Consider the following 15,112-nt stretch of genomic DNA (forward strand, 5'->3'; position numbering starts at 1 on the left):
CATCGGTATTAATATCATTACTATGATTATCAAATAGCACACTCATAAGAATCTCACGCGACCGGATGTAACGTGCCCACCAAGGGATTGTGGGAAGTCAGACTGTCAGTGTTCGTCCTTGTGCTGTGCCTTTACCTCTTGGCTGAAGATAACACCGACGTTTGCCAAAATGTATAGACAAATTATGGTAAGACAGTTTGTATTTACCGTCAAAATGTCCAGTTTTTTAAATTAAAATGTTAATGGTGGGTTATTATGGCGTAATTGATATGTAAGCGTTTATAAGGTTAGTTCCTAATGACGAGTAACGGTCCTGAGCCAGTTTAACGTTTTTAAATTAAGTTTGCTAACTTAACTTCCAGCTAGCAGTTGAGCGCGAGTCATAAGTAGAAATAAAATGTATTTAATATAAGAAATGCATATATTGTACTCCTTGTACCCTGCTGTTGTGTGTTAACTCGTTACCTCATAGGTTAAGCAACAAGTCCAGCATTAAAGCGCGTGAGGGTGAACTTTGTGACGTTATAAACCTATGTACCCTATAATACCCTATGTACCCTATAATACCCTATGTACCCTATAATACCCTATGTACCCTATAAAACCCTATGGATGTTACGCAAGAAGCTAAATACTCGACCTTTGACAGGTGTATTGATTTGCTCGTTTCAGCTAAACAACAGTCACTTGACGCGTATCGGGGACGTGCTGGTGAATGCGGGCAACTTACCTATCGCCAAACCAAGAACTATCATCAAATAATGTTGGACATCGTGCACTGACGGAGAGCTGTATATATATTTAGAACTAAATACCGTAATATACGGAGACGGCAGTGAGCTGAACTCTGTTTTGACTCACTTTGTTGCCTCTATTCCTTTAATGCAGTTGTAATACAGAGGGTTGGCCAGCAGATGTCACCATTCTGACTAAGGTTTTTAAACTATGAACTGTTATTAGCACATTTGCTACAAAGTGGTTCAGTGTTGTAGTAATCAGCAATTTCAGTCATCACTGCTTGAAGTCAGCTTGCTGGTCTGTCATAGAAGCTTTGCTAACGTAGTGTTACTTAATGACACGGCTTTTTGGGTCATTTCACATCCTGTTTCAGTGTTTGTTACTGTTTGTCATGCTCAGATTATAACAGTTTGAACTATAAAAATCCTCCATTAAAGTGTTTGTACCACCAGGGGCTTCGGCAGCTTTCCAGGCGGACCATTACCAGCAGTGCCCGCAGACCGGTTGAAAACTCTGTGAAGGAAAAACAAAAACTGTTTCAGGTAGGGTTGCTCCTTTTGAGGACAAGGATGACACCTGTGAACATGTGATCAAATCAATATCCCATCTGTGTTTCAGACACATCTGGCTCGGTGTGTAGGCAACGTATTTCATACTTTGAAAGTAACGATGTGCCTGTTTGACACGAGATTTATAAACTACATTCGTCAGTGTTTAAAGTGAGACAAGTAGAGTGATACTGATAATGTTAAAGTGTCTACTTTATTCCCAGGTTCTGGAGACAGAATCTATTTTTTCCTGTTTGTAGCCCGACAGATAAGTATCCGTGGATTTTTTCCCCCTCCTACAATGTCAAAACAACCTTTGGCTGCAGCTGGTCCTGGAGTTATGCTGATTATGCTTGCCAGCTTCCAATTAAATATCCATTGCAAAATCAACGTTCCAGTGTGGCAGGCTTTGCTGATCCGCGCGTAGCGCTAGAAAATGACTGCAGTCATATTTGACAAATGGCCTACCCTCGCTTCTAAATCCCAGAGCAAGCACTGTTTTGTTGCATAGTATACTGTGCGCCACCACTTAATTGCTATGGTTAACCAAAGATGAGCTCCACAAAATAAATGTAATGCCATAGGAAACAGAGACACGTGAAGCAAGACGTCGTTACCATAGCCTGGAAGTAGAGCTGTCTCTTTTAAATGACTACATTCTTCCTTTGAACAGGAGGATAACGGTATACCTATCCACCTGAAGGGCGGCTCGAGGGACGCTCTGCTCTACAGAGCCACGATCACTCTCACTGTGTTCGGTATGTCAGCATTGGTCTGAGATTTGATGAGTCAGCCTCAATATCCACGTGTATCAGTCCGTCCTTTTGTATAAAACCACATTTCATGCCGGGGACCTACCCCCGATGTTATTACTGAAACTGACTTTGAAAGCTAAATGACTGTAATTTGATGATGCATCATGAAGGGTCGTTTGAAGTCAGGATAATTGGTTCGTGTCACATCTGTAATACGTGTCTGGTCTCTCCACAGGGACTGGATATGTAGTGTACGAGCTGTTTAGCGCGGCAATGCCCAAGAAGCCCCATTGAAAGAGGATTGGACTTATTTATCTGATGAGACAATCATCACATGCTGTATGTAATTCATCAACTCTGTGCTCAGATTTGTAATCTGGGAATCCAATCAACTATAGTATGTTTCATTTGAAATATTGAATGATTGTAAAAAAAAAAGTAATGAGCTGCAAATAATAATAAAAAATATAAGCCTACGTGAAATTGTCACTTTTTGAAACTTGATTCCTGCTGTATATGTTTGGCAAACTTTCATATTGATCTTACACGAGTTAGATCTTCACACATCATTTGAGTTTAGCCGCAGTGAGACTGCAGTGTGTTTGTAACTGGTGTATTTTTAATCAGACTAGATTGGATTTCCTTCAATCCAAACCTGTATGTAGTGCAGGTCTTTGGTTTGAGCACTAGAGGGCACCATAAACCAATCTGTTGGAAGCGCTCTCGTGGCAATGAGAAGTAAGGTAAGTTGTTCCTAAAATACTTTACTTTTCCCAACAACAACCAAAAAAAACAATTAATACACTTGTGAAATATTGGGCTACCATCATTACACTTGTCTTTGTTTCTTAAAGTGTCTTGAACGCATTATGGGAAATATCCACGTCAAGATGCCAAAGCCATGGGGTTTTTGTTTATCAAGCGAAAAATTCGACTTTTAATTCCCACGACATCTGAGTCAATAAATTAGCTAAGGTTGCCTGTTGCGCATATACAACACTTCCCCTCTCGGTCTCGTTTTGGCCAGCTGTTACCCCGCAGTGAAGTCACATTGGCACTGGAAACTCATTAAATCACCAGACCAAAGGAATGCTGGGAAAAAACAGTGGATCGGTCTTAGCGGGGAACATTACGCATCGACTGACAGGCAGGGGTTTCGTAAGATGCCCATATCATGGTAAACTGAGAGTTGGGAACTGCCCCCCCTATTAAGTAGCCGATGGTGGAGAGATTCTTCCCACTTGGAAAGAGGCTTTTCCTTCTTTGACATCTGCTGGCGGAGCTTCAGTAGCCAAGGAGAGGAGAGAGAGGGGTCCAGCCGCAGCTCCTGAAATCTTTACTTTACTTTCCAGAGGGGAGGCTGCAAGCAGGCTCTCTGCAATTTGGTCGGTCCATTTTTTTAGGGGGCTTAAATAGGTGAGTTGACTAACTGTTATTTATTGTTTGAATGTTACTTGTAAAAAAAATATAACTAATTTATATTTGAGAGAATATCGTTATTTTGTCGTAGTTTTGTACATTTAGTGCGTTTTTGCGATAATTGTATCACTGTAGGCTACGTTTGATGAACACCATTAAGATCATTTAGATAACTTTTTAAAGTTTTTTTTTTAAAATAAGTTACTGTTTTCATGATTTCCCCCTCAATCACGTTAATGAACTGAATTGAGTGAGAATGCAACCACACACCATTGGTTTTAAAAGTGGGAGTAAAGCAGAGCAAATGTAGGATATATAAGGCAGACATATCAAATGTGCTTTATGTGTAATATTAATCAGATGATCTCCAATTGTGTTCGAGGGGCCAAGGCAGTCATTTCGGCCCCTGTAGCTGCAGTTTTCGTGCTTGTGCACCAGGCGGGGCGCACAGCCTGCGGTAAAAAAAAAAGACAGTATTTTACTGAAAAGAGTTCAGACTATGCTGTGTGAACGTGGTCTTGTTATCCGGTAGTAGGAATAGGATTAATTCATTTCACTGTGCTATTTAAATGCCCTGACGGTAGGAGGTGAGTCCATGTCAAAGCCATAGTCCAGCCTTGACTTCTGTAACTGAATCTAACAGTCATAAAGAAATATATTTATTCCAAGGGAAAGTAAGGAGTTAGGCAATATACGATTTGAGACAAATTAATTTGTGATTTGTACATAAGGAACTGTTATCAAGATGCTCCATAATGTTTCATGTGAGTATATGATGAGTATAAAGTATATGATGAGTTTTGTGTGACCATCCCTGGTCGGGCTGAAGTGAGTGAGAGCCACAGGTAAGACGATACTGCATGTTGTGAGCTGCATAGCGACCCACTAGAATGATCGTGGCAGCTAGGGGACAATGTCTTTTCCGATTATGCTTATGAAAATCAAACAGATGAACGTGTAAAAATGTTTTACATGTCATTACCGATACTAAGTATGCACCTCAGGGTGTGGGAATTCGACTGGAAGCAGCCAGGTGTGGCACTTGTTGTGTAAGAGAGTCTGGATGGATCTTGCAGTCTGTCAAAATTGAGAGTAATGAATAAATAATAAGAGCTATCAAAATTGATTGCATTTAAAAAAGCAAACAAACAAAGAAACAGTGTGTGGGTTCACTGCATACGTTTCATATACATTATGTGCTATTAGTTTCCGTTCTCCAACTCCAGCTAAATCTGATCTTCAGTAAGTTAGTCATAAATGTACATGTCCTGCATGTGGTGCCTCATTACACCACACTTACAAAGCTGTGTCACATGCAGCGTTGAGACATTTTCTGTCTTTACCCTCAGACTGATTGATCTGCTGACCCTTCACGGCCAAACATGAAGATTGGGCTGTCACTGGCCACAGCGGCCTTCCTCGCAGCCCTGCTGTGCTGCATAGATGCTCAAGGTAATTGAAACCACTTTGCATCAGTCCACTCACATACACTATCCCACTCTGTCTCTTTATCTCCTGCTTCTCTTCTTTCATCTTTATATCTCCATAGGTTCTCTATGTTACAGGGATTAGTCTTTTACTCTAATGTCAGAGAATCATCACATGCACACTGAACTCTTTCTATTGATGAACTGAATAAAGTTATCCTTGTTTTATGTGTATGCTATTTGACTATGTGACTTTTGGACTGCTGACTGATTCCGTGATATACTTGTCATGCTTTTATGCCTCATTTGTTGCGTATGTTGTCAGATTTATCTGTCAGGACTCATTACAGGCTTTGATGTAAAATCCAAATCTTTCTCTCATTTAGTTGTATTAAGCCTGTAATTTAGATTCCTTTAAACCAATACTTCAGGAGCAATTTTGTCATTCAGATGCGGCAAATATATAAAAAAAAAAAAACAAGCACACTACTCCGTTTATTTCATTTAAAATTTTTAATTGAAAGGCATTAAACAGCAGGCCGCAGAGTTGAACAAAAGTCATTTCATGGCTAAACGTTTGCCCGTAAATGTTTTAGGTAAGCCTTTTCCCTTTTATGATAGCAAGCCTCTGCACTTTTTCAAAGGGAAATGTGGAAGATTTCCAAGTCCTTGGTAATTAGGCATTGAAATGCTAGATTGCATATTTTAAACTTAATTAGCTGAGGTTGTAGTAGGATCTTGTAAACCTGTGTACGTCTGTGCAGTGGTTGTGGAGTGGCTTTAGCTGCAAGTAAAGTAAGTCATTTCATTACTTGTGCAACATCATAATAGTACAATAGTCTTAAATCTTACAAAAGTTTGAACTGCATTCAACATATAAACCTTGTTTAAAGTAGCTTAATGTAATTGAGTTAGCAGAAAGTCAGATAAATGGAATTATCAAATAGCAAGCACTGCAAAACTTAAGTGCCATACTTGAATAACTGTTACTTTCCATGTCTGATTTTGTGCTTATATATTACTGTTTTAGTAGCTATTAAATACTTATTCCAGTACATGTCACACCAGCCAACCTGTCAAAGACTGTTAACAATCTGTCAGTAGTTTTGACATAAAATGACTCAAAGTAATTTCATATGCAAACATTTCAGTCTAACATAATGGCAAATATAGAAATATGGTACGGAAACCAGCTGATTTTTCCTTTTAAAAGCTGTCTGGCGGCGTGAGAGGAGTCTAACGTCAACTCTCACATATCTCCACCAACGGAGTGGAAAGATGAAATACGAGAATAGCTAATTAATCCTCAGACAGCGCAAAGACAAAGAGCCTTTCTAGGGCTTCTTTGTGGGCATTCGCAAAAAAACGCTAAGTTGCAATACATATGGAAAGTTAATATGCAGTAATGTTTAATGTCAGCACATGTTGTGGAATTACTTTGGGATCTGTCCCGCCTTTTTGGGAGAGTCGGTGTTCTTTCCTCCTCTTCTTGGTCTCTCCTCCTGGCAGCAGCTCAGGCCAGCATAGCTGGCTGGCTGGTGATTGAGGCTCCGAACAGAACAGTAACCAGACTCTGGCCCTTGGAACCAAGAGGTGTCCTTTATTAGGAACTGATGGGACAATCTATATAACAAAAGCAACCGCAATGTCCCAATAACTTTCCAGAGATGTTTTTGTTTGACATAACCAACTTTTGTTCCTTAAGTATATTTCAAAAGCAGGAGGACATACGGTCGATGACGTGCTCATAAGATCTCGCCACAAACAAACGTGGGAGTTGCAGATTGCTCGTGCAACTAAAATAATTGTATCTGAATTTTTCAAATCACCATCCATCGCTACTTGCTACCCACCCCCAACTTCTACACACGCACACCCACACACACTTCCATTCCCCTTACCATTCAGTGTTGAAGATACGTACTCGCGGAGAAATCAGTTGGAGCACGGCCCATCGGGGCTCCTTGAGTTGATAAGTCAGGTTGGTGATCCTCCAATCCCAGTTTTTAACTATTTGGTGGGCTCCTGTTTGTCATCTGCCTGTGCATACGGTGTGTCCCGAGCTATGGCTTCCTCCATAAAGTGTATTTTACAATGATATTCTGGCCTCCCATGGCACTCTTATTCTACTTTACAGCTAGCATGAACCCACATGGCGGAGCTCTTTGCTCATGCCTTCCAGTCGAAAGCATGCTCACTTACCTTACATCACCCCCATTGTGGTATGCTACCACTGTGAGTAACGTAGGACGTGGCTAAGCGCTACATATCAGTGCAGATGACGTCATGCTCACCTCAGTAACATCTTTCATGTTTTCACAAAATTAACAGAACTCATCATGTCCTCTCTTCTGTCTTCTGCCATTGTGTCACTATGAAGATCTTTTCATAAAATATGTTTTCGAGCCGTGTTGCATGAAACAAGAATTTTGTTAAGATCGTTTGCTAATGAATGACGAAATTAAGACACACATTGAAAACTAACCATAGGATACTTTTTAATCGGCAGTGGGTAACTTGGTTAAAAAAAACATGAATTTGGTACTTTTAGATCCGGCTCTAACTGTTATGCATGTAAATGACACGTACTAAATGATAGCACACTTTTGCTCACTAACACTATCTCTCTTCCTCGACTGGTTAGCCTAGAAGCTGTAAAAATGAATATCATTTTAAAATACGTTTGTCATCTCTGTCTGTGTGGTCCCAACTGTACATGGAAACTACCATCCAGTCAGTCAAAGTTGTTGAGCCAAACAACTTTCTCATGTACATGATGCATGACGCTGCGATCGAGTCAGCTCGATGTAAAGGCGTGTGGCCTTGTCACACTGTATATGTTTTCCTAAATGTATTTATTATAGTTATTATGGTCCTTCTGAACAGTCTTTTGAGTGTCTAGAGTAATTTTTGGTCTCTCATGCCTTCTCGTGCATTATGCTGCCAATGAAAAAGTACACAAGGGTCTCCGGCGACGATTTGTGTATTCTTTTTAAAAGGTTTGCAATGGATGTGTGCCACTCACTCGTGTAAAGAGTTTTAACCAAATAAACACTTTTTCGTCTTTGAAATATGTTTATATACAATGTATATATAACATATGGTGTTCAATTTTGTCAAGAGTTACATCAACAATTATATGGCAACCTTGATTCCATTGTATAATCAGTGACTGTTGTATTTTGGTAATGCTGAGATCAACTCCATCGTAAAGGCAGTTTAGTGTGTTGTCGGGGCATGCGTTGTAATGACTGCACTCAGCATGTGTTGGATGGTTCACTTGGTGTTTGCACTTTGGTCGAGTTTGTGTGGAGTCGTGTATGCCAGTGCTTGAGTTTGCTGGCCATCTTGGTTGAGCAACTCAAACAAACGCCATTTTACTCCAAAATGGCTTCGCACACTTTTTCAATGTTGTCACGTGTTGTTTACTCGTCACCCTCACAAATGGACGTCAGTGCCATGTGTCTGTCCCCAACAACGAACAAGTCCACTTCAGTCATGAAGTGTTTGTCGTTGGGATCAATGTGAATGCCTGATTAAAAATGTCCTAATTTGATTTGATCATAAATATAACCATATTTATACATCTATTTGTGTTTGTTGTGATTTAACATTGTGTCACCTCTTATTTGCAGTGGAACCCCCCACAGACTTGAAATTTAAAATTCTAAATGAGAACTCAGTGGAAATGTCATGGACAAGACCCTCGACAAGTATAGAGGGCTTCAGACTACAAGTTGTATCAGATGCAGGTCAGTATGGGAGTCAGCACTTACATTGCATTCGTGATCTGAACCCAACAGTGTATACACACAGTTTATACACACATTAGTTGATTTACTGTTAAACATCCTTCTTCTAGATGAACCAGTCAGAGACTTTACTCTTGATGCATATGCCACTATGACCTCAATCACTGATCTGACTCCTGACTTGGACTACTCGGTGTCCATAAACTCCTATTATGGGTCAGAGGAGAGCATTCCCATCTTTGGACAACTGACCAGTAAGTGCATCTTTCCCTAGCGAGCTAATTTAGATTGTTTGGAAAAAAAATGCATAACTTCAAGTTTACAATTGAAAAATGGAAGGGCACAGTTACTTTTGCACAAGGCACAAGCACTAGCATTACTGTAATGTTACAATAATGTTATAGTAATGCTGCTTTATAAGCACAAAAGGTACACTTATATCCAGAAATTCCATTGTCTTCTCATTCATTGTATAATGCAGATTTTCATTGGTGTGACATTAAGAATAAATTATGACACTTTTCACTAATATCAGACCATCCAGACAGGCAGACCGTCTCCTTTTGGCTGCAAGTAATATGCCAGAGAAAGAGATTTTCCCCTTTTATATTAAGAGTGGAACTTTTTCCTTGTAGTATTTTCACCTAGCCACAAGACGAAGGAAAGTATGGAGGAATCACATGTGTTTACTGACTCTTGCTCGCTGTTTATACATAGCTAATGCAGCATAAAGACGTGTTTGTGTGAATGTGGTTTGGATCCTGTCCACCAGCTTTTATGATGTGTTCACTCACTCGTCGGTTTCTGCTGTGCGAGATCACACAGCGAGGCAGGCAATGTACGGTGCTCACCGAGTGTTTCCTGTGTTTCAGTCCAGTCCAGTAACACCACTGGACGAGTCAGGAAGCCACCGTCAGATGCAATCAGTGAGTATGTTTACAGTTTGGTCAACCAAAATCAGATCAGTGCCTGTTCTCCATGTTTTTTCCCATTTCAAAATATTTTTTACCCATGGAATAATTTGATCAGGCATACATATTACCTTCTGTTAGGGTTGTGAGCGGGTAAGCAGACAGGGGACTGGGAGGGCACACATCGGCTCCTATAATTGAAACCAGTCTGCACATCAAGAAAAAAGGAAAGGGAGGCTTAAAGCTATAGTCACGTGTTGTCTCATTGAGTTGGGGGGGGGGGAGCAGTAGTGGGCTGTCAAGTAATGATGTATTCATTGTGCCACCTGGAGGCAAGTGCTTTCCCTTAAACTGTTAGAAGATGTGGCAGTTCTTACAATGATGTCAAACTGTCATCTGCTCATTTCGTGAGACCAGTCTGTTCATTTCCAACCTGTGGATTTGTCTGGAAACTATACCCACACTTCCAGATTCTGCTAAACCCCTATTCACAGTTAAGCTCTCAGACATTCTTTCACCACCACCCACATTGTTTGACTAAACCCCACATTGATGCCATCATTTTCAGCATTAGGTCAGGGAATTTTGAGAAAAAAATGATGCCCTTATAAGAAGGGGGCTTATGAGATGTGACGAATATAATTTATAGTCAATGAGACCTAGGGGAAATGAGGATTAAAGTTCATCCACATAAACCCTGCCAATTATTCCATGAGAGTCATCTTAAAATGTTCCAGAGAATTTCATGTATGATTTATTGCCCCGTAGGATTAAAAAAGTATAAAAGTGAACATTGCTGATGGAACCTCTGCTAGATGTTTAGTCTAAAAAGTCTAATTTTTGCCTCTGTCTGCTGGAATGACTATACCAGCCCACTGTTTGGCACTGGCTGATATTTCCTTTGATGTCAGAATGCATATCTTTGAGCCATCCAACTAACTGTCAAGGCTTTTATTTTATTTAGACAGACAGGGGAAGAAATGGTCCAGTGCAAAAAATATTGTTACAAGGCCAAGCTGTTTCTGCCGTACCTTTATTGGCACATTTCTGGCTTGGAAATTGGTTTAATTTGAGACATAAATGATGTGCTCTTTCTGCATTTCAAGTTTTCATTAAACAGTAGTAAAACTTAAACTTTTCCTTATCTGGCACAACCATAATCTGCTCCATAATTGTTTAATGGTCCTTTTCCTGACTCGCTCTTATTTCTCCACTCTCTTTCCCCAGAGTGTTCGGTCAGTGCATTAGCAGATTTGGTTTTTCTGGTGGACGGCTCATGGAGTGTGGGCAGAGAAAACTTTAAGCACATCCGTAGTTTCATCGCCGCCCTGGCAGGGGCCTTCGACATTGGCCAGGAAAAGACCCGTGTGGCCGTGGTTCAGTACAGTACAGACACCCGCACAGAGTTCCCTCTCACCCGTTACAACAGAAGAGGAGACCTGCTCCAAGCCATCAACACCCTGCCATACAAAGGGGGAAATACAATGACAGGTAAGGTGTTTATGACAGAAGGAGGAACAGAGATATTAAGGTGTTCATTTGTAGATTTGTACTTTGCGTTAATTGAGCCACCATGGGTTTGCATGGCTGTTGGGGATTTTAACTGCCCTGCAAATCGGAATATTACATTAAAGCTAAAAATGCACGCATATTTCTGTCTTAAGGTGATGCCATAGACTACCTGCTGCAAAACATCTTTATGGAGGCATCTGGATCCAGGAAAGATTTTCCTAAGGTAGCCATGATCATCACTGATGGAAAATCCCAGGACCCAGTGGAGGAGTATGCTAAAAGGCTTAGGAACATTGGAGTGGAAATATTTGTCCTAGGTATGGTTTATTATTCAGTGTTTTGTTGAATAGTGCTCTCCCATGTAAAAGTCTGCCTGTTCTTGGAAACCATTTGATTTTCCATTGATTGTTCATATCCATATTTTACTTGGTTAAAGTCAAGTACTTTTAATGTGTTCAACATGCGCAATACTCTAAAACCGTCAACAGTCTACCACATCTGCAATGCAGCCACTGAGTGGAGAACATATGAGTTGATGTTGTTCACATTTTCCACCTCAGGTATCAAAGGAGCAGATGAGGATGAGCTAAGAGAAATAGCCTCCACACCTCACAATACACATGTGTACAATGTTCCCAACTTCGACATGATCCAAGAAGTACAGAAAAAGATTATCACAGAGGTGTGCTCTGGTGTTGATGAGCAACTTGGCTCACTGGTCAGCGGGGAAGAAAGTAAGTAAAAAGATCTTAATCAAATGTGTTTCATTACATTAAGCTCTATGGCTTTGACACAAAACTGTCCTTAAAGGAAGTACTGTCATTGTAAACACACAGCCAAGCAGACATTATGATGCTGAATACATCTTGAAAGTTCACGTAATAATACATTTCCTGCATTTTCCCCCCAGTGGTAGATCCAGCCTCTAACCTGCAGGTCACAGAAATGGCATCTAAATCAATGAGGGTGACATGGGATGCCTCACCGGGTGATATCACAGGCTACAAGCTCACCCTTAACCCCATGCTACCTGGAATGAAACGCCAAGAGCTCTACATTGGGCCCAAGCAGACGTCAATCAATGTCCGTGACCTTTCCCCGGAGACCGAGTATGAGATCAGCCTCTATGCCCTCAAAGGTCTGACTCCCAGTGAACCCACCACAGAAATGGGGAAGACCCAGCCTGTCAAAGTGTCAACAGGTAATACATTTTGTTGGGCATGTCATCTTTCCTTGACTATTCTCAGATATACTCAAAGTCCCTCACCATATAAAGCCTTTCAGTGACCCATCATGTTTTGTCTCTTGGCAGAGTGCTCTCTGGGAGTGGATGTGCAGGCTGATGTGGTCATACTGGTTGACGGCTCGTACAGTATTGGATTACAAAACTTTGCCAAAGTCCGTGCCTTCTTGGAGGTTCTGGTCACTTCTTTTGACATCGGACCCAACAAGGTTCAAACTAGCTTGGTCCAGTACAGTCGCGATCCACACACTGAGTTTGCCCTCAACACCCACCATGACATTAATGCTGTTGTCAAAGCTGTGCGCACTTTCCCCTACCGTGGAGGCTCCACTAACACTGGCAAGGCTATGACCTATGTCAAGGAAAAGATCTTCATCCCTGCCCGTGGAGCGAGACAGAATGTCCCTCGCGTCATGGTCCTGATCACAGATGGAAAGTCATCAGACTCCTTTAAGGTTGCAGCAACCGGCCTGAGGAATAATGATGTGGAGATCTTTGCCGTTGGTGTGAAGGATGCAGTGAGGTCAGAGCTCGAGGCCATTGCCAATCAACCATCAGACACTCACGTCTATGAGGTGGAGGACTTTGATGCCTTCCAGAGGATCTCCAAGGAGCTGACTCAGTCCATCTGTCTGAGGATTGAACAGGAGCTGCTCAACATCCAAAAGAAAAGTAAGTCAGAGGATAGAATATCTAAACCCAATAACTATGATAAGGAGTGCAGCCACATAATATGCACATAACTTCTTGGCCATCTGACTAATGTCAGTTGGCCAGGTCTTCAGGAGTTGGTATAATGGCAAATAGCCAATGCAATCAAGAACAAGTGAAACACAGCAGTATAATATGGTAAATTGCTGCAAGGCAAGGCAAAGTTGAAATTGAATTAACTCACTCGACCATTACCTGCCAATAAACATACCACAAAGCCAAACACATGCTTCTTGAATGAGCTCTATCACACCATTTGACCAACTCTTTGAAAACACTACAGTAACTGGAACTGCAGTGCTATTTCACCTTGACCATAATTTTGATTCAAAACTCTCTCAAATCTCTGAGCTGGGGTGGGTTGTTAGCTGAGCAAGGTTACAACAATGCGTTGCATTTCATTGCTGTCAGTAATTGAAGGTAATGTCCATGGCCAAGGCATGGGCAGAGAGCAGGAAGAAATAAAATATAGCCACAGGAGACTGATAAATCTCACATATTTATGGTATAATATGATAATAGTACTACTAATTTGAAACGTTTACATGATTAGGGCCTGTGCTCTGCCTTTTATTGACAGAACAAGTAACTTTTTATTTTCAGGTCTGCTTCCACCCAGTGACTTGGTGTTTTCCGAGATTACCTCCAGAAGCTTCCGTACCACCTGGATAGCTCCTACTACCAAAGTTATGGGTTACCTGGTGCGTTTCCGCAAGGCTGAAGATGTCACTGGAGACTACATTTCCATGGCAGTGCCTAGTGATACCACCACAGTTGTTCTGCCTCATCTATCCCCCATCACCGCTTACGAGGTCAACGTCTTTGCTCAGTATGAGAGAGGAGACAGTTTCGCTTTGTCTGGTGAAGAGACCACTCTAGATGGTACGAGAGATTTAGTCGGACCTTATGCAATGTACCACTGCAATAGTCATCAAAATGAGAATATTTAGAATCTAAAATTTTCTTTCCTTTTCAGAGAAAGGCACTGTACGAAACCTACGAGTTACAGAGGAGACAACCAACAGCTTCAGGGTGTCATGGCAACCTGCTCCAGGTCCGGTGATCAGATATCGCCTGTCCTATGTCCCACTGAGTGGTGCTGGGGAAACACTGGAGGCCCAAACCCTTGGACCAGAGACTACCATAATTCTCGAAGAGCTTTTCCCCATAACCACCTACCGTATGTCTGTGTCTGCTGAGTATGCCACAGGCGTAGGAGATGAGATGCAAGTAGATGGAACCACCAAAGAAGGTGAGTCAGAAAAACTACGTGTTTTTGGCAAACAGCTCTGTGAAACTTGTGTTTCTGCACAATGGATATGAATAAGTGTCTGATCCATTTTTGTTGGCTTTCAGTCCGTGGCTCTCCTCGTGACCTTCGCGTCTTTGACGAGACCATATCTACAATGAAACTGGCATGGCAGGCTGCTCCAGGAAATGTTCTTCAGTACCGCATTGCCTTCAAACCTTCCGAGGGCGGTGACAGAAAGGAGATATCAGTCAAGGGAGATACTACCCAGGCTGTGCTGAAGAACCTCCAACCATCCACTGAATATGAGCTGTTTGTTAGTGCTCGCTACTCTTCTGGTTTGGGTGATCCTCTCCTGGGCACAGGAACCACCTTAGAAGGTAAGGGAGAACATCACATTGTTCATGCCTAATTTGAAACCTTTGAAGCATGGTTGGACTATTTCTATCGCCAGTGTGTGACAGAAATGTGAAGCATGCGTTGTGGCTGTGGGCTCAGCAGGTGGGTACTGCTGAGGGGACAAATTAAATATTGTGTTCAGCTTCTTTTGCAAGCAAACTCTGAGATTTAGGCATCCGTATTTATTGTATTTAATTGATTTTTATACTTTGTTAACATTATGAGATCCTGCATGATGTAAAACTACTGAAATTAGGTCAGTTGTCTCCTTCCAAGTTCCTCCTAAAATGTACCATCTGGTATTTTTTCACATAATTTTTCACATAAAAATTAAGGAAGTTGGGTTTTTATTTTGCAAGGTTGGTTGAGTATATGGGCCATGGTTAGAGGGGAAAAGACAGGAATGTGGCACTTGTTGTAATTTGTTCGGCATAGAATGAGGGGCAGT

At 41.4% G+C, this 15,112-nt stretch overlaps 2 protein-coding genes across 6 annotated transcripts in view; both read left to right on the forward strand.

The window, feature by feature from the left end:
* The first annotated feature begins 58 nt into the window (after positions 1-58).
* On the forward strand, positions 59-2,511 carry cox7a2a (cytochrome c oxidase subunit 7A2a). Its single transcript, XM_031847454.1, has 4 exons — positions 59-187; positions 1,191-1,280; positions 1,960-2,044; positions 2,277-2,511. The coding sequence occupies exons 1-4, from the start codon at positions 170-172 to the stop codon at positions 2,333-2,335; spliced, it is 252 nt and encodes an 83-aa protein (XP_031703314.1). The 5' UTR covers positions 59-169; the 3' UTR covers positions 2,336-2,511.
* A 636-nt stretch (positions 2,512-3,147) lies between these two features.
* Positions 3,148-15,112, forward strand: part of col12a1a (collagen, type XII, alpha 1a) — a 55,735-nt gene continuing 43,770 nt past the window's right edge. For 3 of the 5 annotated variants that reach the window (XM_031847231.1, XM_031847232.1, XM_031847235.1), the window contains exons 1-13: positions 3,148-3,457; positions 4,810-4,912; positions 8,523-8,639; positions 8,750-8,893; positions 9,512-9,565; positions 10,778-11,041; positions 11,215-11,379; positions 11,623-11,796; positions 11,973-12,263; positions 12,375-12,977; positions 13,620-13,898; positions 13,993-14,268; positions 14,373-14,645. In XM_031847231.1, coding sequence (XP_031703091.1) covers positions 4,843-4,912; positions 8,523-8,639; positions 8,750-8,893; positions 9,512-9,565; positions 10,778-11,041; positions 11,215-11,379; positions 11,623-11,796; positions 11,973-12,263; positions 12,375-12,977; positions 13,620-13,898; positions 13,993-14,268; positions 14,373-14,645 — 2,710 coding nt within the window. In that variant the 5' untranslated portion in view covers positions 3,148-3,457; positions 4,810-4,842. Of the gene's footprint in view, positions 3,458-4,809; positions 4,913-5,009; positions 6,869-8,522; positions 8,640-8,749; positions 8,894-9,511; positions 9,566-10,777; positions 11,042-11,214; positions 11,380-11,622; positions 11,797-11,972; positions 12,264-12,374; positions 12,978-13,619; positions 13,899-13,992; positions 14,269-14,372; positions 14,646-15,112 lie in introns of those variants that run through there. The other 2 variants (XM_031847233.1, XM_031847234.1) reach the window with 2 other exon arrangements.

The sequence above is a fragment of the Anarrhichthys ocellatus genome, unplaced genomic scaffold (assembly GCF_004355925.1).
Source record: "Anarrhichthys ocellatus isolate YVR2014 unplaced genomic scaffold, GSC_Weel_1.0 scaffold7, whole genome shotgun sequence".
NCBI lineage: Eukaryota > Metazoa > Chordata > Actinopteri > Perciformes > Anarhichadidae > Anarrhichthys > Anarrhichthys ocellatus.